The 22,229-nt window shown below is 41.5% G+C and overlaps 1 protein-coding gene across 1 annotated transcript; it reads left to right on the top strand.

Moving 5' to 3' along the window:
* Positions 1-1,470: 1,470 nt before the first annotated feature.
* On the top strand, positions 1,471-19,975 carry ETS2 (ETS proto-oncogene 2, transcription factor). Its single transcript, XM_044284369.1, has 10 exons — positions 1,471-1,648; positions 9,190-9,266; positions 11,232-11,349; positions 12,056-12,175; positions 13,277-13,477; positions 13,739-13,819; positions 14,583-14,807; positions 14,897-15,160; positions 17,399-17,517; positions 17,895-19,975. The coding sequence occupies exons 2-10, from the start codon at positions 9,195-9,197 to the stop codon at positions 18,108-18,110; spliced, it is 1,416 nt and encodes a 471-aa protein (XP_044140304.1). The 5' UTR covers positions 1,471-1,648; positions 9,190-9,194; the 3' UTR covers positions 18,111-19,975.
* Positions 19,976-22,229: the final 2,254 nt, after the last annotated feature.

Below are 22,229 nucleotides of genomic sequence, written 5' to 3'. Positions count from 1 at the left end.
GTTGAAGGTGAGAACGCCGGATCCGGTGAACGAACGCCAGCAGGGTTTTCTCCAGTGATGGTCAGTTCGCAGTGTTCGCCAGAAAACACATGCGGGCTGCCATCTTTAGTAAGGTAGACTCACCCGTCCGGCGATGCACAGGTAAGCCCTTACCTGTGCCTGTGGCGGGAGCCGGTCTGAAATCAAACCGAGAACAGCCGCCGGGGGCCTTCATCGAGCTGTTCTCGGAACTGCCTGCTCCCGGTGACTGCATTTTATTTCAGACCGGCTGCCGGCACAGGTAAGGGCTTACCTGTGCATCGCCGGACGGGTGAGTCTACCTTACTAAAGATGACAGCCCGCATGTGTTCGCTGACGAACTGGCCATCACTGGTTTTCTCTGCCAGAACATCCTGTTCACCGGAGCCTAAGATGGCTTTTTTACCTCAATCTTATTTTTCCCCCTTGAGCTGCCATTAGATTTGTCTAATTTATGCCTCATCATAAACTAGGCGCATCTATGGCAGTCCTTGCGCCCCTGACTGGCGTAGTTTTTCACCAACATTTATGCCCGTTTCCAGAATCGCAACACAGCCCCCCCCCCCCCCGCGCTCTGCCCCCGTCCGGCTGGCAAACACGGCATGAAACTGGCCGTGCAACTAAACATTGTCTAAAATAGTTGCAAGTCCATTAACAAATGACCCCCACTGAACCATGAACTAATAGCTTAGTAAATCTCGCCCATTGTCTTTGATGCAATTTACAAAATACCCAGACGCATTTCACTAATTCAATCGCCCCCCGATATTTTAGCATAGAATAAAAATAAAAAAATCGCTTATTTACTAGGCAAATTGACTTTAACAGACATCAGATATGTAAAAAAGAAAAAGGAGAGTTTAAAGGAGCTGTTTGTCGCTGCAATTTTCCTATGCATAACAAAGCCACAAAAATTTGCATCCAAAAAGGACTAACCTAATGCCAAAAACTTTAGCGTGTTATTTGGCATTGATTTGTGCAAAATAGTGGCAAAAATGCTGCATTTCTGCCACAGTTTGCACAATATTTTCACTTTTTATTTTATTTTAATTTTTTACTATTGACGCCAAAAAAAACACAGATTCAGCAAGCTTGTAATAATAATGATGGAATGGAAAGTGTCCCAATTCTCTTGGTGACAGCAGCATTTACCAACATTGCATGTGTGCCAATGACAATGACCCCTGTTGGCCCAGGTCCCCAGCAGCAGAGTGATCCCTGCAGTGGATGCTGCCCCAGGTGTCTCCTATGGGATAATAGGAGCTGATTGCTCTGGGAAGCTCTGCTGCAGCCTTAGGAGCTTTCACACCTGGTGAGGAGAGAGCTTGGAAGGGAGGGAGGCCATGAATGAGTGTGTGATCTCTCCCAGGCTTCCATTCCAGCTGCTGGGGAGGGTGTGCACCAGGAGAACAATGCTCCTCCTTGCTGCTTGTGCTTACAGCTGGACTTCCCCCTAGTAGAGGCAGAGACAGGCAGCACCAGATCTAGAAGCACACGCATTCTGTGGCTTGGAGGGTCTCCTCCTCCTTCTCTGGGGTCCCTTGGGATACAATCTACACCCTCTGTGGACTATTTACTAGGAGGCTCACTTTTGGCTTTGTGTATTTTGGACTGGATCCTGTTCCTTGAGGTAAGGAGATACAATGTATCCATTTCTGTTTGTTTATATCTAGCTGTTTGTGTTATTATCTGCTACTGTTTTATATGGTTGTGTTGGAAAGGGGACCACACACACCAGTAGCCTGTCACTACAAGTACCAGCAACTCCTTCCAGCTTGAAGCAAAGCTTCTACAGCAGATGGACCCATACTGTATGGGGAACCTTTTGCTTATTCACCAAGTTTTGGAAGCATAAAGTAAACAGTTTGGGCGTCCAGTTGTGTAACTCTGTGCCCACATTGTATTACCTCATATCTGTTAGTATGGAGGAAACTTTGGCTACTTTTCCATTTTAAGTATTTATTTATTTTATTTTTTGTGTGTGTATATATATTTTTTTTAGATATATATTAGTTATTATATATCTATGATAACTTACACATTGCCTTTTATTTCTGTGTTTCCACATCTGTCCCTCAAGGACACTTGAGTCTCTTCTACTCTATTGTGTCTTCCCTTTTAATAAGTGGCTTTTAAATGGCCCTTTTTTTAGATTAGGACATCTTTTATAATGTAATATAATTGTTCTGGGTTTAGCCTTGTCAGCCCTTGGTGACCTGCACACCTTGTTCTACCTGTTTGTAAAATTCCCTTCACGCCTACAGGTCTTTATTAAATGAATATTATTATTTTTTTTATTTACAATGAATGGATTAGTCACTGCTCATGGCTACTACATGATTGCTGGTTAGATAGACACTGAGTAATGACTCTCCAAGCTCTCATGTGCTGCTGGAGAATGATGAGAAGCCCTCACAGCTGGGCACATGCCTATGAACAGATTGTCTGGCTGATTGGGATATTCTGGATATGTAGGGGGGAAAAAATTCTAGTGTAACTCAAAAATATAGAAGTCCTCTTCTAGATCTGGATTGGCTTGATTTGGGTAGTTTGAATAAATGTTGTCAGTGAAGGTTCTCGCTCATCCAGGTCACTGGATATCAATAGTAATAAGTCAGAGCAACTAGAGTTGTATTTTTATTTATTTATTTTTTAGATTTCTTCAAGACGTTTCAGTTAGAAATTTCTAGCAAAACGTAATTTCGATTGAACGTAATAGTACATTTTTGTAAAATTAATTTTATAACTTTTTTACTTTTAAAATGTTAACACAATGTTTGCTGTAATTTGTATATATACTTTTATTTTGGCAAAGGGGAATGGGTGTCAGATTTCACTACGGGCTGGGGCTGTGAATTACGAGAAAGGTACGTCATCGTGTGCCTTTGAAGGGCAAAGCTAATGGATTCTAAGTGAATTCTAGGGTTGGAAACAATTTATCACCACCAGTTATGTGGTTGGTGCTGACATAAACGAATGCTGCTTCTAGTAGATATCCATTATTAATTATTTTTATACCCATGAGTGGTCCTAAGAAAGGGGGAAAAAAATCTGCAGTGTGTGTGTGAACAAGGCCTGTAGGAAAGACCTGGTCTACAGAAACTAATTGTTTCCACAAGGCTACAGTTTCAAAACCTCGAATTCTTTATTTTCTCTTTCGAGAGGTGAGTTTCAGGTAAAGTTTCAGGTAAACTTTCAGGTTTGGTCGCTATGTTAATAACCCCCTGCCCCCCACCTTGTGTAATGTGACTGATCTGGTTGCAGAGGATATTTTCTCAGTTGTCACTTTGTCATGTAAAGTGAGAGGCGTTCTGCTTTTCTGTTGCTGGAAGAGTTTTTGAAAAAAAAAAAATTATTATTATGGTAAAACTGGTCTCGGTTTGTCTACGTTGAGTTCTACACTTTGATAGGAAAGTCTTTGTAGTTTTAAAAACAAAAGAATCTAATTTTGTAGCTGCAGATGTGGACTTTGATGTGGTGAACCCACCCCCAGTGCTTAAGTGCAGGCCTAGATTCTACATTGAAGTCACCAGACAAATTAATTTCGGGGAGGGGAGGGAGGTTTGGGGGAGTTTAAGAGCTTTTTTTTTTTTTTAGAGCCATCACCATGTGCCCTGTGTTCTTTTTGCATGATCATTCTGCATATTAGCTTTCCTATGGGAAAATGATCCCACGTCCACTTGTATTGGTTGATCTGTTTTTGTAGTTTTTTAGTTTCCTCTTCTAGACTGAGGTTAAAAAACAAAACAAAATAAAAAATAAGTAGTCATTTGTGGGTTAATATTGTATACATTTTACAACCCTGCATTTCAAGAACCACGAGCAACACTTTTTTGAGATATTTGAGGGAGGACGGGAACCACAATGGAAACTTTGAATTGCTGATGCAAACTACAAGTGCAAGGCATGGAGACTGTGTATCATTTAAAATAATGTGTGGTAGCAAATTAAAATATATATATATATATATATGTATATGTTATTTTTATTTTTTGGGGGATGTCCTCTGAATTAAAAGTACCTATTGAAGTATTAGTAAAGCATCTTGGCATACAGAAGTCTGAAGTATCCATAGGTGCGTGTGGAAGATTTTTGGTCTCCGTGAAAGAGGCGTGGCTTTCAGTGACAGAGGCGGGGTCTATTGGCCGGTGCACTAGTAGAGGAGTGCTGAGTGGGTTGAGGAGCTTCGGGCTGCTTGCACACATCACGCAAATTTTTATTATTTTTTTTTTTACTTTCACACTTGCGTTTTGGCTTTCTGTTTTGTGAGATCCGTTCAGGGTTCTCACAAGCGGTCCAAAACGGATCAATTTGTAGTCTAATGTATTCTGAATGGAAAAGGATCCGCTTAAGAATGCATCAGTTCAGTCTCCATTCCGCTTTGGAGGCGGACACCAAAACGCTGCTTGCAGCGTTTTGGTGTCCGCCTGATGAAACTGAGCCAAAAGGATCCGTCTTGACTCACAATGTAAGTCAATGGGGACGGATCTGTTTTCTATGACACAATCTGGCACAATAGAAAACTGATCCGTCCTCCATTGACTTTCAATGGTGTTCAAGACGGAGCCGTCTTGGCTATGTTACAGATAATACAAACGGATCCGTTCTGAACGGATGCAGATGGTTGTATTATCTGAACGGATCCATCTGTGCAGATCCATGACGGATCCGCACAAAGCGTGAGTGTGAAAGTAGCCTAATACGGTACCAGCAAAGTGAACTCCTATTTGACAAATCTCATCTAGGAAGATTTTGATATCTGCAGCGTGTCAGTTGTTTCTGCAGATTTTGGCGCAGGTTTAGCCCTTTTGCAAATCCTCATCAAAATCCGCCATTAACGCGTGCAAAATTTCAGAGGGATCCTAAGCATTTTCTCATGTAGGTTAGTTATAGAATCCTATTTTGTTTATTGGTATAATACATTTTTAATGCAAAAAAAATTGAAATGTTTTTCAATAATATTGCAAAAAAAATGACCGTTTTGATAGCTGCTTTTATAAGTGGGCCATTGACCTACCGGCGATACCTTCCATAGCTTTCAAGAAAACTGGTTGCTCTTAGGGCCTGTGCACAAAGGGAGACTGCACGGCATAGAAGCGCAGGGGCTTGGCACCTCCGTGCAGGCGCTGAGGACGCGGTTTTACTTTCTGCTCAAAGGTTAAAAACTTGTTGCAAGTTATCTGAATGTCTTGGCTTGTGGTTTGTCCTTGGTACATGCACCATTAATCCTGTTACTACCGTAGGCCAGCTGATATTTTTGAAGAAGGGCCCAGTCTGACATGAATATTTTTTTACGTCTTTGCTTGTATATTTTCTACCGCCTTTGGGCTGGGCGCATTGTGATGAATGAACCACGTCTGCCTGTGGCCTGTTGACTCTCTTTCATAACAATGGTACCGGCGTGGCCCGGCCCTGGCTGGACTTGTGAACTCTGAGCTGCAATTATGAATGGGGACAGGTGTTGTAGGTAATCTGTGCGCGTGTTTCGCCCGTCACATGTTCTGAAACGATTCTGGCCTGTGTACACAAAGGTGTGTTGTGAGGCTCGGAATCAGGGCTCTGTTGTGTAAATCGGCCTCCTGCCGGCTCCCATTACCTCACTGTTTGTTTGTTTTTTAGCAAAACTCCATGGACAGACGGATTATTTGGGACTGACGGCCTGTCCTCTATTGTTGTATATGCAGAGAAAGCTGTCAGGCACTGATAGGACCGCCTCCTCATAGAGGGACAGCTGTTAGGCACTGATAGGACCGCCTCCTCGTAGAGGGACAGCTGTTAGGCACTGATAGGACCGCCTCCTCGTAGAGGGAAGGCTGTCAGGCACTGATGGGACCGCCTCTTCGTAGAGGGAAGGCTGTCAGGCACTGATGGGACCGCCTCCTCGTAGAGGGATATCTGTCAGGCACTGATGGGACAGTCTCCTCGTAGAGGGATATCTGTCAGGCACTGATGGGACAGTCTCCTCGTAGAGGGATATCTGTCAGGCACTGATGGGACAGTCTCCTCGTAGAGGGATATCTGTCAGGCACTGATGGGACAGTCTCCTCGTAGAGGGATATCTGTCAGGCACTGATGGGACAGTCTCCTCGTAGAGGGATATCTGTCAGGCACTGATGGGACAGTCTCCTCGTAGAGGGATATCTGTCAGGCACTGATGGGACAGTCTCCTCGTAGAGGGATATCTGTCAGGCACTGATGGGACAGTCTCCTCGTAGAGGGATATCTGTCAGGCACTGATGGGACAGTCTCCTCGTAGAGGGATATCTGTCAGGCACTGATGGGACAGTCTCCTCGTAGAGGGATATCTGTCAGGCACTGATGGGACAGTCTCCTCAGAGGGACAGCTGTCAGGCACTGATGGGACCGCCCCTGGACTTCGAAGCCCAGAATGAATGAATGAAAAACGTTATACGGAATTTTTTCCTATAAAACTATATATCAATTTGCTCAGCTCTTCCTGCTCTATAACATGCTGCCTGCAGATTACACTGCATTTTCATGGTGACTGGTTCCCTTTAAATGATGCAGATCATAATATGTAGTGGTAATTGCCTTTTATGGGCATGAGGTTTTAATTGCTTTTTTTTTTTTCTTTTTTCTCTCACGTGGCCAGTAGTTAGTTCAAGGTCTATAGTGCATTGTGAAATACACTAGTGTGATAAGTGTTTGTTTTTTTGTTTTTTTTCCCCCCTTTTTATTCATTTTATTTTTTTGCATTGTATTTTTTCTGTTTTCATTTTTCCCTGAAATGCAGCTTTGTAGAAAAATGGCAGGAAAAAAAATGCATGTTTTTTTTTTTTTTTTTTTTTTTTTTTTTTAGGGGTCCTCTAGGATAAAAACAATGGCTTCCTTCTAAGCGCTCATGCAAACAGTATGTATTTTGCAGTCCGCAAAAAATACGGATGACGTCCGCGTGCATTCAGTATTTTGCAGAACGGAAATACGGACATACGGGAATGCACACGGAGTACCTTCCTTTTTTTTGCCGACCGATTGAAATGAATGGTTCCGCATATAGTTTCGCAAAAAAAAAACACGGAGAGAAAATACGTTCGTGTGCATGAGGCCTTAAGAAAAGAAAAAACGCACCCCCTGTCCATGAGCCGTCTGGCATTGCAGCTCCACTCCATCAGAGTCAATGGGACAGAGCTGCAATACGGCACAAAACCCTGTGGATAGGGTTGATGCTGTTTTTGGAAAAAAGCAGCCATGTTTTTCTAATCCTGGACAACCTCCCTTTAGTGCTCATGCACATGGCCATAGCTGTTTTTGCGTTCAGCAAATTGCGGACCCGCAAAACACAGATACCGTAAGTGTGTTCTGCGCAACGTCATGCCCTCTATAGAACTGCCCTATCCTTGACAAGAATAGGACATGTTCTATTTTTTATTTTGTTTTTTTGTTTTGCGGAGCCGAGTGAATGGGTCCGCATCTGACCCGCAAAAAAGTTCTTTGTGTAGGAAGCTTCGAGGTGGTTCTGTTTTTTGTATTCGTGCAGGAACAACAGTTTTTTTCTGCCTTTTTGTTAGTGTTTTGGATGTTGCAGTGGTCCCCCCCCATAGGGTAAAAAGCTGCTATTTTGCTGCAGATTGAATGTTATGGTGGAAAATCAAATCCCATTGCTTCAAGCAGCAATTTTCTGCCATATAGCTGAGCCTTTCCTGGGAAGACGGAATGGTTAATAGTATCCTGAGATTCTGAATGAGTTTGTTGCTAAGCAGCCTCCATACATGTCATCTGGCCGGCCGGTAACATGCTTTCCCCGCACGTGAGGCCTATGTCGTATTCCTCTGCTTCTCGATTTCAGAGCCGAAGCAGTGGACGGATTTGTTTCTTCTAGGACAATTTATAATCTGCACAATAATACAATGTCAGGTGTTGGCAACACTAAAATGCTAATGCGTTATACAGATGTAGCAGAGCTGAATTTGCATTTGTACTCTTTGGGGCTGCAGCTCATTGTGCCCCATGATACGTATACATATGATAATGTCGTGGGTTTACCTGCAGCAGTGATACTACTTCTGCTCATATTTTACTAAATCCGCCTAGCGGGTGGTTTGTTGAGGTTGGGAGTCCATTTAGAAACCACCATCCTCTGACGTCTGTGGAACACATTTCTGAAATGTATACTCGCATGCCTAATCTGCCATTGGGGCAACCTGACTCTATGCATGGGATATTTCATATCATGTATGTACAGTACTTTACAAGAAAATAACCTAAAATTACCCAGATTCACTGACAGGTGATGCCGGCCATTTTGGATCTACAAACAAAAAATGTACATACCCAAGGGGGGACCACTGTTTGGGTGCATGGCTAAATCAGCCCTCCCCGTAGGTGTAACCCACTCTTTACAGGCAACAGTACCCTCAAAAATTTTAGGGGAGCCAACATGGAGGTCATGATGCTCCTCTACAAGAGCGTGCAAACAATCCCTAGACTATCATGTTCTGGGATTGGAGAAGGTTGGACCTATCAACCTGATCCCAAAAGGGAACCGGACATATCATTGAAGGCTAAGTGAACGCTACTTGGCCTCCAAACCCTGGGGTTGACCTGTGAGTGCATATAGCAGATATGATACGTAGACCAGTGGTTCGACTTATATGGCTCTCCAGCTGATGGGAAAACTACAACTCCCAACATGCCTGGGGCTGTCGGGACATAAGGACTTGTAGGTTTGCATCATCCAGGGGAGCCTGTGGTTGTTTTGTATTCACCTGTATATTGTCAAATTGGAAATTTCAATTGTTCTTTTATTTATTTTTTTACTTTGTTACTTTGCATAAAAATGTTTGGCGGGATTTTTTAAAATTTCTTTTTTTTCATGGCCACATGAATGAAGGTAGCTGGTGGTGGTGTGTGTAAATAAGAGAAGAATGGGTTGATATTGGCAGTGTTCCCTCCCTGCTTGTGACATCAAACATCTTGGCCACTCCAGTCTCTCTGAAGAAGAGTGAGTCATCGGCTCGTGCGAGTCTCCCATCTGTCCCCTCTAGTGCATTCTCCCTTGAAGTAAGGCTTCCTCCTAATTAATGCTATTCACTTTAGGGAGCTCCATAGCGATAGGACACATCCCCTCCTGTTGGGTGGGAGAAAAAACAAAATATACATACAAAAAAAGGACCTTCAAAAATTCACACCTGGTTTTCTTTTCTTCTCTAGATCCAATGACTGAGTTTGAAATCCGAAACATGGATCAGGTGGCTCCAGTTTACAACATGCACCGAGGAATCCTGAAGGTAAGGCCCATTATTTCTTGACTTCTTCTTTCACAATGCGTTGAACATTTTTCTAATCTTAAATTTAAGGCCCAAAAAATGTTAGTGAATTTCCTTCACTTGTTGTCTCCATCTATGAGAAAAGCTGGTTTGGGGCAGTATATTCTTAGATCTCAAATTGACACCAATAATTTGCCACTTTTTGAATGAAACTTGAGCCGTCTTTCCTAGAAGATTTTTAGTAGCTACTTGCAGAGCCCATAGGTATGTGCTTTTGTATACAGAGGAACCTGTGAGGTGTGTAAGATGAGGGCCTGCAGCTTAGATTTGCCAGTCGCTGTTTGCATTTCGTGTCAGACAAAGGGCTTTGTGTGGTCTGGTATTTGTTTGCTCAATGGAGGAATTTTTGGTCACCATTTGACTGTTCTATGTCCCCGCAGGTCTGGCTGTTCTTTCTCTTGCAAAGAGCATGCATATTTGCACATAGTATAGTAGTCGGCTCCACCCGGTTCATTTGCACTGCAGGGTATGATTCATGGCCACCGTGACCCAACCTGTTCCAGCGCAGACACATTTTAGAATGATGATGACAAAAAAACTTATTTTTTAGTAATTTTTTTTGCATCTTTTTTTCCAGATCATAGTTGGGGTTTATATTGCGGTCTTAAATCTGAAGCACTCTAAAGTTTCTTTTTACGTAGATTGACTTGTAAGCCTAGTGCATCATCTTAAAGGAGCTTTATAATTAATTGTGTGATGGGACCCTCAGCAATCAGCTGTGATCTGTAGCGAGTCTTCAGTTTCCCTATAGCTCCCCCCACAGGGCAAATAGAGCATTACGCCGCTTTTGAAAAGAAGGGGCTGTGTCTGACCGACTCGGCACTGCTACATCCTCTTTAACAAGCATGACAACTTGGTGCAGCCGGTCTTTCACACCTCTCGCCTTCTCCTGACTGACGTTGACGTAGCAGATTTCTCTAGGCGTGTTCCATCTTCTCCTCTGTGGCTAATGACTATAATGATGCGATTAAAAGGTTTTTATTTTTAGCCCCGGTGTAGCAGTAATGAATAGAGCCTTGTTCATGTGAAGTGTAGGAGCCCACACAATGTGATCTGTAGCATAGGAATGTACGCACAGGTGACAGAGCCAAGCGGTTGTCGGGAAGTATGGGGGGGGGGGGGGTGTCAGTAGTTTGCTGTATTTTTACATGACACTGCTTATTAGTCGGCAATTACTGTTTAGTGAAAATATCTGCGATGCAGAGTTCAGTGACCCATTGGCACAACAGTTATTAAGTATATTTTTTAATTACATTTTTTTTAGATTATGGATTTTTTTATTTTATTTTTTTTATTCTGTTGTATGCAAGGAATTTTGTCCGTCCGTTTCCCTCCCTCTTTGTCCAGTTAACATTTATTCTGATATCTGTTTCTTGGAAGGCTTGGTGACCATCAGTATGGTTACCATAGTGGAATAACCAGGAAGATCTGTCACTCTGTGGTCTAGGAAAGCTTAGGGAGAGTTCACATCTCCGCTTTATTTTCCATCCCGTTTTATTTGTTCCCCCTGAAAAATATATATATATATTATTTTTTTTTTTTTGCACATTTGGCATCCATTTGAGCCATTGCTATCTTAGATCTGTTTTTAAAAGTAATGGATCTCAGACGGAAATGGCTAAAACGGATGCCAAATGTGCATAACTCGTGCACAGGATACTCGTGTTTTGTGTGTTTTAAAAAAAAAAAAACGAGATATGAACTCTCCCTTAATGACAACCCCACAGGCGCCGTCGTAGCAGACATATTGGTTGTCGCCCAACCAGTTCATCCTTTTATAATTACTCTAATTCTACCCTATGCCACCAATGTTTCCTGTATTATTTCTGGGCCCTTATCTACGGAAAGTAAAGCATGCTTTTGTTCTTGGTTTCCTTTTTAAAAGTCCCCCGTAATAAAATGATATCCTCCTTTGCCCGTTCACAGCGTCAGCTGGCATTTGACAGCGTAAATCTGTCGACGTCAATCGCTGGATTGTACTCTGCCTATGATGCCTATGAAGAAGAGCAGGCGGTGCCTACAGGGTTGGACTCGTTATCTCATGGTAAGAATGGCAACATTGTGTCAAATAAACCCTCCCGCTGAAAGGGGTTATCCACTAATAAGGATAGGACATCAGTATCTGATCTGTAGGGGTCCGACATCCCGCATCATCAGCCTTGTTGGGTAGGTTCGGTGCCAGAACTACATAGCTCCATCGATCATGTAGATGCTCCCATTGAAGAGCTTCAAGAGAGTTACAACAGCGCTACCTTGAAATAGCTGATTGGCAGGGTTGCGGAGTGTTGGACCCTCGCTGATCAGATATTGATGGCCTAACGAAGTGGACAACTCCTCCAAGGAGCCAAACATCTAATGTGTATGGGGGGTGTCCAGACTCTCCTCCAACAGTACAGATCTGGGGTGGGAGAAGGATGGGGCCTCTCACATCCATAGTGCTGAGCTAAAATGCGTTACATGCATATTGCCTTGAAGCTGACAATGTCTGTCTACACGGAGGACGTTGGGATGGGATACCCAAAGTAGCAATTCAGGGCTTTTTAGTGGGCAGACTTGTACCCACTTCTGCTGCTTTGGTATAAGATCATCCAAACTCCATATTGTGAAGAAAACCTGAATTTATGACAAGTGTCCCTCTAAATATGATTCCACCCCTCATGTTTTCGGTTATGCAGCGTTGCTGCATGTTTTGTGGCCAAGCCCTTGCCTCTTGGCTTAATAGAAACTTTTAAATTTTTAATTTTTTTCAGATTCTGGCAGCTGTGAATTGCCTCTCCTGACCCCGTGCAGCAAAGCAGTGATGAGTCAGGCGTTGAAGGCCACATTTAATGGATTCAGAAAGGAACAGCGCCGCTTTGGTATTCCCAACAGTAAGTAATAATGAAACAAAAGGAAACCTTTCCAGTCATCAGATATTGCTGGTGGCTGTGAGGTAGAGAACTGCATTATCTCTTCCGGCAACGGAGGCGGTAACGAAATACATGAGGCCTACAAGAAAATAAAAGTTTTGTCTCTAAAAAGTTAATTTGCCTGCTCTTCTGCCTCAAGTAGACCAAATATGGTTTTGAGATGTTGAGACAGTTGCTAGGGATCTTCGGACTGACTTCTGTCTTGAATGGTTCCAGTTTGATTGGCAGCGTGAAAGCCACAAATATTAGTTTCTCCATTTTTGCCGGCATTATTAATCAGATTTAAAAAAAATAAAATAATAATAATAATTTACGTGAAAAATCCCTTCTCACCTCATCACCAAATCTTGACCCTACAACCCTCTTGTTTAATATTTGCAATCTTGGGTTCCTCCTACAAGTGATGTCATTGTTTGACTAGGCCTTTATGTTTACAAGGAGGGGGAAATCAGGACGTCACAGGAATTTCCATGTATGAAATGTACACTACGGTTGCGCAACGTCTAAACATTTTAGAGCATGATCCTCAACTTCTCAGCACGACTCTTAGTCATTGCTTCATATTTTCCAGACAACACACATTGTTTATAATTTCAACCAGACTAGATGCACAAACTTATTACTAAAACTTGTGACCATCCATACTTGAAAGGGCATGGTACTAGATGTTTAGCGTTGGTGTGAAGCCTGTAAAGCACCAATGTTTTTGTCAGCCTCAGTTTCTCCGCGTTGAATAGTCTTTTTATTAAAAGGGTGCCATGATAAGCTGGTCTTTGGATTGTACCTCTACTAATCCCTTAGTGTATCTGTGTGGTAACCTTGCAGGAACTGTTCCCTACAGCACCACCACAGGGGATTTGAAGTATTACAGCCTACCAATAAAAATCTATGAACTGTTTATATAATGTATGGACATGATGGGTCCTTCTGAGTCAAAGACAGTCTTTGAAACCACTCTAATAAATGAGGGTCCAAAATAGGGAATTACGCTAGTAGCGTATTTGAATATGGGTATACACTAGACAATCCTCTTATTGTATTATCCTTTTTGGTTCCTTCTAGATCCATGTTTGTGGGGTCAGACTCAAGTGTGCCAGTGGCTTGCATGGGCCGTCGCTGAATTTTCCTTGGAGAACGTAAACTTTCAGAAATTTATTATGAATGGTCAAGAATTGTGCAACTTGGGAAAAGAAAGATTTCTAGAGCTGGCACCGGACTTCGTGGGTGACATTCTGTGGGAGCATCTGGAACAAATGATGAAAGGTAATTAGGAGGCCAGCTCTATGGATACAAGGAGAACGGCTCGGAAATGTTCCTAAGCTATGTAAAGCATTTTAGAATTGCGTTGACCGAGTGTGTGTGTGTGTGTGTAGATGTATAGATAGATGTATAGATATATATCTATACATCTCGTATAATATAATTTTAATATAAATGTAGACGTGGTGCTGGTGTGCTAGGACAGGATTTGTGTAGTGATTTCTGAGCTTGTGGCTATAACTCGTACGCCTTTACTTTTCTCAGAACATGAAAAGGTTCAGGATCAATATATCGACAGCTCCAGTCATCACACCGGCCACCAGTGGATAAGCAATGACTCATTAAGTAAGTAATGTTTTTTGCGTGCTATAAAATAGAGGCAATACCAAGAAAATTAATAACCATTTATAATACTTAATGCCTGAAAAAACTTTAATTCTCAAAATGGGTTGTAGTGGTATTGGATAACTCAGGACAAAAATGTCAGTGTTGGCCAGTGGCTGTTTTTGACTACACACAAGCAGTAGTAGAAATGAGGCAATGACCTATGGACCTTTTATGGTGTGTTTCTCCCTCCTCCCACCCCCCTCAAAAAAAGGTGCTCTTAATTGGTCAATGCATGGATGCTGCCTACCCTTCGAATGTAAAGAGCAAGGAGGGTATTCTAGTTTAGTTAGTGTTAACAGTGGTGAGGTGGCTGTCCAGGTTAATAATCGCCAGAAAGAAACTTCAAGTATTTGGCCATTTCTCCAGTGAAGAGACACAAAATAGGAAGGTCCTTCTGGCTGGACCATCAATGACCAAATCTTTTTGAATCCCCTTCACAGCTGATCTTGAATCTATGGATTCAATGGTTGACTAATGACCCTTGTGCACTACTAAAGTGATGATGAACATTTCTTGGCTAGTTTTTTTTTCTGTGCTCATGAGTAGTTCCAATGGTCATTCCTCACCTTGTTGAAGCCCAAACCAACCAACCAGCTGTGGGAAGACCAGCCTTAACTAAGAAAGGCCAATGTAATGCTGTATCCGAAGGAACTGTTTTTACCTGATCTTATCCATCCAAATTTTTGTTGACATCTTTTATCTTTTTTCCCTTCTCATTTAGGCTTCAATATGGAGCCTCTGCATTGTGTATCTCAAGTGCAGACTTACCCTAAAACAGAAATGTACAGTGACCTGTGTCCAGTTACCCAAGTCACAAATCTCCTACCAGTAAAGCAGGAGTTCCAGAGTTATTCCTGCATGAAATCCATGGGAAATAATTATTCCTCTCTGAACCAGAACTATGGTCAAAGCAACATGAATGTTTTATTAAGCTCTCTTAGTTCTGGTAAGTAACAAACACATGATGGATTTTTTTTTTGTTTTTTTTTTTGTTTTAATTCCCCCTTGTATTAAACAATAATAATGTGTCCACAGGTAAATCCATGGACAGGGACTCTGTAGACAGTGGCACAGAAAGCTTTGAAAGCTCAGATTCCCTACTACAGTCATGGACGAGCCAGTCCTCACTGGTTGACATGCAACGTGTTCCATCCTATGAAAGCTTTGAGGACGATGCCAGCCAGTCACTATGTTTAAACAAGCCGTCAATGTCTTTCAAAGACTATATTCAAGACCGAAATGATCCAGTGGAACAGGGCAAACCAGTTATCCCAGCAGCTATTCTTGCTGGGTTTACAGGTAAGCCACTGGAGTATATTTTATATGCACTACTTTCTAAAAGTGGTTGAATCATGAGGTATTTAATGTCTGCTTTTTTTTCTGCGGGACCGACTAGCCATCTAATGCCTAAAGGGCTGTTCCTACCTTACTCCATTGGCAGATGCCATGGGGAAAATGAGGATGTTAATGAGTAAAATTTCAACATGCCCCATCCATTTATTCTCAAGGCAGATAAGGTGTCCTAAGGTGATTGACTGCAGCATACTCCCCACTCCTTATTGAAAAAAAAATGTATGCTTGGCCAAGATGAATATGAATGTGTATGTTGGGAGGGATGGCTGCTTTAACAGCCCCCGCTTATCTGATATTGATAACCTATCCCCAGAATAGTTTATCAATATCAAATTTCCAGAGAACTCCTTTGAGTCAGCTATACACATGGGAATCATTAGCCAAACGCTCATTTGGCCAAAAGTGATCCCGATACCCCTCTTCATATGCATGCTTGGCCAAAGATGCATATGTTGTGAATGACCGAGGGGAGCAACTGAAGTTAAAATTGTGGACAGCTTATAGCCTCGAGGACAAAAGGAATTGGGCACGTCGAAATCCAATGCTCCTGACCCTTCTCACCTCCAACATCTGCCATCCAGTGACGGTCAGGAGGCCATGCTCAAATCCCTCTACCAAAGCTCTGTATATGCTGTATAAGCTCCCACTGTATATGTCATACTTGTCTAAACAAAGGGCTCTGTTCACCTGACAAATAACATGCACAGTATCTCACAAAAGTAAGTAGTCTATAGCTTGTATAACAGTGTAAATTTGATTATGCCCTCAAAATAACTCAACACACAGCCATTAATATCTAAATCGCTGGCAACAAAATTGAGTACACCCCTAAGTGAAAATTGACAAATTGTGCCCAAAGTGTCAATATTTTGCGTGGCCACCATTATTTTCCAGCAGTGCCTTTTACTCTCTTGGGAATGGAGATCACTAGAGCTTCACAGGTGGCCCTTGGAATCCTCTTCTACTCCTCCATGACAACATCACGGAGCTGGTGGATGTTAGTGACCATGCGCTCCTCCACCTTCCATTTGAGGATGCCCCACAGATGCTCAATAGGGTTTAGGTCTGGAGACATGCTTGGCCAGTTCAGCACCTTTTACCCTCAGTTTCTTAAGCAAGGCAGTAGTCGTCTTAGAAGTGTTTGGGGTCATTGGAATATGGCCCTGTGGCCCAGTTTCTGAAGGTAGGGGATCATTCTCTGCTTCAGTATGTCACAGTACATGTAGGTATTCATGGTTCCCTCAATTAACTGTAGCTCCCCACACCCAGCAGCACTTATGCAGCTCCTAAACCATGACACTCCCACCACCATGACTGTAGGCAGGACACACTTGTCTTTGTACTCCTCACCTGGTTGCCACCACAGATTCCTGACATCTAAACCAAATAAGTTTCTCTTGGTCTCATCAGACCACAGGACATGGTTCCAGTATTCCATGTCCTTAGTCTAGTCTACTTGTCTTCAGCAAACTGTTTGCAGGCTTTCTTGTGTATCATCTTTAGAAGACTCTTCCTTCTGGGACGACAGCCATGCAGACCAATGTGATGCAGTGTGTGGCGTATGGTCTGAGCACTGACAGGCAGACCCCCCCCCCCCCCCCCCCACCTCTGTAACCTCTGCAGCAATGCTGGCAGCACTCGTACAACCTCTGGAGATGACGCTGAGCACGTGCACTCAACTTCTTTGGTCGACCATGGCAAGGCCTGTTCTGAGTGGAACCCGTCTTGTTAAACCGATGTATGGTCTTGGCCACCGCGCTGCAGCTCAGTTTCAGGGTGTTGGCTATCTTCTCATAGCCTCGCCCATCTTATGTAGAGCAATACATATTTTTTTCAGATCCTCCAGAGAGTTCTTTGCCATGAGGAGCCATGTTGAACTTCCAGTGACCAGTATGGGCACAATTTGGCCATTTTCACTTAGGGGTGTACTTACTTTTGTTGCCAGCGGTTTAGACATTATATAGACAAGATATAATAAAAATATTTACAAAAATGTGAGAGGCGGACTGACTTTTGTCAGATATTGTATTCCTATACATCGGAGAAATCTTCTTGGCCTGTATCTCTGATTAATAGGCTCAATTGTACTGTGAGCAGCACCTCTTTGTTTGTTTGTTTTTGTTTTTGTTTTTTATCTACATTACTTGAAATGTATTCATGTCTATATAAAATTTTATTTTATAGGGAGTGGACCAATTCAGCTTTGGCAGTTCTTGTTAGAATTGTTGACCGACAAGTCATGTCAGCCCTTTATCAGCTGGACCGGGGATGGATGGGAGTTCAAGCTCACTGACCCAGACGAGGTTAGCATTATATCTGTTTTTCTTTTATGGGCGGATTACAGCTATCACTTTAATAAACTGGCACCTCACCCTAGCGTGATAACTCCCTGCCAGTGTGTTATCTTTTTCCAGCTGCCAGTTAATGATTTTGTTGGTCGGTGGATTTTCCCTGACTGATTAGAAAACAATGATGTCCCATTGTATTCACCTTCCCTGTAAATGAAATCCCTCTGATGCCTATCCTGGACGAGCCCCCAATATTCTGTGCCACAATCATTCTATATGAAACATCAGCCGCAATGACTATTAAAATAAATGTAAAAAAAAGTTAACGGAAAATAAAATCTTCTGTTGTAAAATAAAAAAAAATTAATTTCTTATTTATTTTTTTTTTCCAGGTTGCTCGCCGATGGGGAAAAAGGAAAAATAAACCTAAAATGAACTACGAGAAGCTGAGTAGAGGACTGAGATACTATTATGATAAGAACATTATTCACAAGACCTCAGGAAAACGTTATGTGTACCGGTTTGTGTGTGACCTCCATAATTTGCTGGGGTACACGGCAGAGGAACTGCATGCCATGCTCGGCGTTCAGCCTGACACGGATGAATGAACCAACAACCATATCCAAAGCACACAACTGTACTGTGAATATAATGGGGTGAGGGAGAAAACCCTGACTCTTTTCGGTCACTGAGGGACTGTGAAGGCCGAAATTATGGAGGAGTCTGAGAGGCAACGCGTTATTGAGACCTTTCTAGGAAGTGGTTTGGTGTTGTACTTTCTTGACTCGGTGCATCAGGTGACACTTAAGGGCCTGAAGAATATTGCACCAGAAATACATTTTATTAGATTTTTTTGTGTGTAAAATATTCCATGTTTCAACACTGAGGGGAAAGGGAGAAAAAAGGACTCGAATCTTCAAACAGACGGAGAAAATGGCGGCACATCAGAATCTTATTTTTGTCATTTGTGCTGAAAACAGTGTCTCAGAGACTGCACTTTAACGTCACGCTGCCTGAGTCCACAAGTTTTATGTTACCTTGTAGTTTTTTTATTTTTTATTTTTCTCAGACCATTTCAAGTGCATGTAAATAATTTGATCAAGATTTTTCATATTTGCATAATTATTTGTTCCAGAAGGGATGTATATATTATTTGAAATTCAGATGCTTTACTTTTTTTTTTTAATGGCACAGAACTCCCCCACCCCCACTTTGTTTTTTTTTCTCTTCCTCTTATGCTAAGCTTCATGAAACTGCACGTGTTTATGATTTTTGTCATTCCAATGCTAACCTGAAAGAGGGATGGCCATCAACTAGTTTTCAGATGCCACTGGTTTCTCAGGAAGTTTTTCAGCTTGCAAAATGGCTGTACATACAGTTTCTAGATGACTTTCTCTATTTGTAACATTCACCTTGGGTGCATGGAAGTCAGTCACTTCATTCCTATATCCCCTAGTTTTTGTCTAACCTTGAGCACTCCATCTCTTTTCGAAGGAGATCCAGTATTTTGAGCAGAGTAATTTATTAATATATATATATATATATATATATATATATATATATATATATATATATATCCACTTTTTTTCTGACCTAGAGCTGGACCCCTGCCTACTGAGAAATGTTAAAAATTCTGGATCTTGATGGCCACCATTACGGAGAGCTTAGTTGTTTACTGCATTCTGTCTGTTTATTGAGTTCAATGGTGAAAAAAAAAAAAAAAAATGCTGAAAGCTCCCTCTACTGGTGTCTACAGGCAGCCACAATTTCAATTCTAAGCTCTGTACCTGAATAATGGCATTCAAAATCTGCAATTAAGATATAGAATATCTAAAAAATTATCGGCATAAAATATTTGTCCATCTCGGGTTCAACCACAAAGCCAACATACATTACTTGACTAATGGTGCTTAACATTTGCTGCCACTTTGCTCCTGGTCTCTTCTAATTCTGGCCTCCAAAAATCAATGTATGGTGTTGAATAATTGAGTAAATATAGGTAGACCTGGTCGGTACATACGTCCAGGTCACGTGGCCAGTTCTTTGTCTCCAACCTGTGTGTGAATGTTACAAAGTTGTAATTGATAAAAGGACCTTGATTTTATTCTAGTGATTTCCCCATTCCGTATACTGTATATATTGCTTTTGTTCAGTTTTGTTATTTTGATGCAATCAGATTTATGTTATTATAATTTTTATTTTTTTTATTAATTTGAATTCCCTGTTCATGTTCCTGCCTCCTCATAGATGTGGAGGAGTTTGTGTAGCAGCTATTTTTACTGCAAAATATTATACTGGATGTTTATGTATTTAATTTTTTTTGTTTTACTTTTGTTTTTAAGAAATATGTATTTTATATCTGAAGTGCCTTGTAAACTAAAACGTAAATATATATATATATTTCTGTATGAAGTAGCACGAGCTGGTAGCAAATGCAAATTGATGGAATTCTGATTAAACAGTTTTTGGAAAATGTATTTTTATTTTTTTAAACGATGATGTGTTTAACCTTCAGCAACATTTTAAAATATATATATATATATATCTATATATATATATATATATATATATATATATATATATATATATATATATATATATATACGAAAAATGGCGGCACTGACTGCAAAAATGGAAAAAGTGGGTGCACGTTCCAGGGGAATCGACCTCTTACCCCAATCAATGAATCCAGAAAAAGGACGGCACTCCGTTCTTGTTGAAGTAAAATTTGGTCTTTAATCAACCTTGCGGTACGTTTCGGCTCCAATACTGAGCCTTTCGCAAGCACTTGAGAAAGGCTCAGTATTGGAGCCGAAACGTTGTACCGCAAGGTTGATTAAAGACCAAATTTTACTTCAACAAGAACGGAGTGCCGTCCTTTTTCTGGATATATTATATATTATATATTATATATATATATATATATATATATATATATATCTGCATAAAAGTCTGTTTGCATGTGCATTACATAGGAGTAAGTTATCAAAAACTTGTTCATGTACCAACCAGAGAAAATACAACACCTTGGTGTGAACAATGCTCATCTCAATGAGCCCTTATTCTAAAGGGATTGTGTTATTCTCTTGAAGGTGTTTGAAGACCCTTGGTGTTCTACCTTCTTTACCACCAAAGACCGTCTTTCCTCTTAGATGCAGTCTCCATTTCCCCCCCCCCCCCCCCCTTCATTTGAGACCACACGGTTGCAAGATAAGCTTGTGAGATGAGGACATTTTGGATTATGTGATAGACATGAAGCTTGAGAAAAATTGGCAAAAATGAAAGAGGAGGATTTGGTCCAAAAAGTTGCTCCAGAAAAGCAAGCCCCAGAGGATGGGGGTGGTAGTGGCTTTAGGTGTAACAGTGAATCATGACTGTTTTCCTCACACTGTTGCTCCCTAGGACTGTGCAGTGAAAGGATGGTGCACCCTTTCTTTCCTCTGGGCACAACCCAGTTCTGGGGATCGATCCTGCCTGATGATAGTTGGGGTGCAAGGCAGGGCGTGTAGAGCACAATGGCCAGCATATGGTGTAGGAGTCAGAAAACCAGGCCAGAGGTAGAAGAATAAACGTCTCTTTACTCAAGTGAAAAATGAGAGTTGTACTACATCCAATTATAGCCAACACAATTCCAACTGTAAACGGCGCAATTCTTTCCCAGATAACAATCTATGAAGTTGGGGAAGAATGGGAGGTATGATCCTCTTTGTACACCATCCTGGAATCTAGGGCAGGCAATAGTACCTTGTCAATAATGGCTATAGTGTCCACTGCGGGATACAGTCTTCTGAAGGCACATCTGGTCAGGACATATCCAGGTGTGGTGTATTTTAATGGTGTTCTTCACAGCAGCAAAGTAAGAATTGCTGCTGTAGCAGGTTACCTTGCTGACTCCTATGCTTGGCCATGCATGTTCTCCTCTATTTTCTCCATAACAATATACAGGTGAAACTCGAAAAATTTTTATATTGTGCAAAGTTCATTTATTTCAGTAATGCAACTTAAAAGGTGAAACTAACATATGAGATAGACTCATTTGCTGTGAAGATACGAGATGTGCAGCACCTGAAACTACGGATACTGGAAGCCTGTGCTAGCATTTCTCCTGCGGTGTTGCTATCAGTGTGTGAAGAGGGTTGCATTGACAATCCAACACAATGGGCAGCACATTGAACACATTTTATAAGTGTTCAGAAACTTGTAAATAGCTCATTAAAGAATAAAGTTATGTTAAAACCAAGCAAACCATTGTTTTTCTTGTGAAATTCACAATAAGTTTGATGTGTCACATGACCCTCTTCCTATTGAAAAAACAAAAGATGGATTCAAAATGGCCGCCATGGTCACCACCCATCTTGAAAAGTTTCCCCCCTCCCATATACTAATGTGCCACAAACAGGAAGTTAATATCACCAACCATTCCCATTTTATTAAGGTGTATCCATATAAATGGCCCACCCTGTACACTTTTAAACATTTGATCACTTTCATCCTATGATATTATTATTATTTTTTTTAACTATTATGTACTCATTAGAGATGAGCGAATTTCATACTTTGAAATTCGTTCACACTTCTTTTGTTGGTTAAAGGTGAATTGCGTTATGGTCTGTGGTAACGGAATCCATAACGCAATTCTATAACTGAATGTCTTTAGAGGCATTCCGTTATTCATTCCGTCATAATAGAAGTCTATGGGCTGCATAAAGGATCCGTCTCGTTTCCGT

The sequence above is a fragment of the Bufo gargarizans genome, chromosome 3, assembly GCF_014858855.1.
Source record: "Bufo gargarizans isolate SCDJY-AF-19 chromosome 3, ASM1485885v1, whole genome shotgun sequence".
Taxonomy (NCBI): Eukaryota; Metazoa; Chordata; class Amphibia; order Anura; family Bufonidae; genus Bufo; species Bufo gargarizans.
Note: the sequence above shows the minus strand (reverse complement) of the source record. Positions and strands in the feature narration are given on the sequence as shown.

What these genes read in the sequence shown, in the direction of transcription:
- ETS2 (XM_044284369.1), top strand. Translation starts at nt 9,195, where the DNA reads ATGACTGAGTTTGAAATCCGAAACATGGATCAGGTGGCTCCAGTTTAC. An exon ending in GATAAGCAATGACTCATTAA is followed by an intron (nt 13,820 to 14,582) that starts GTAAGTAATGTT and finishes CTTCTCATTTAG; the next exon opens with GCTTCAATATGGAGCCTCTG. An exon ending in TATTCTTGCTGGGTTTACAG is followed by an intron (nt 15,161 to 17,398) that starts GTAAGCCACTGG and finishes TTTATTTTATAG; the next exon opens with GGAGTGGACCAATTCAGCTT.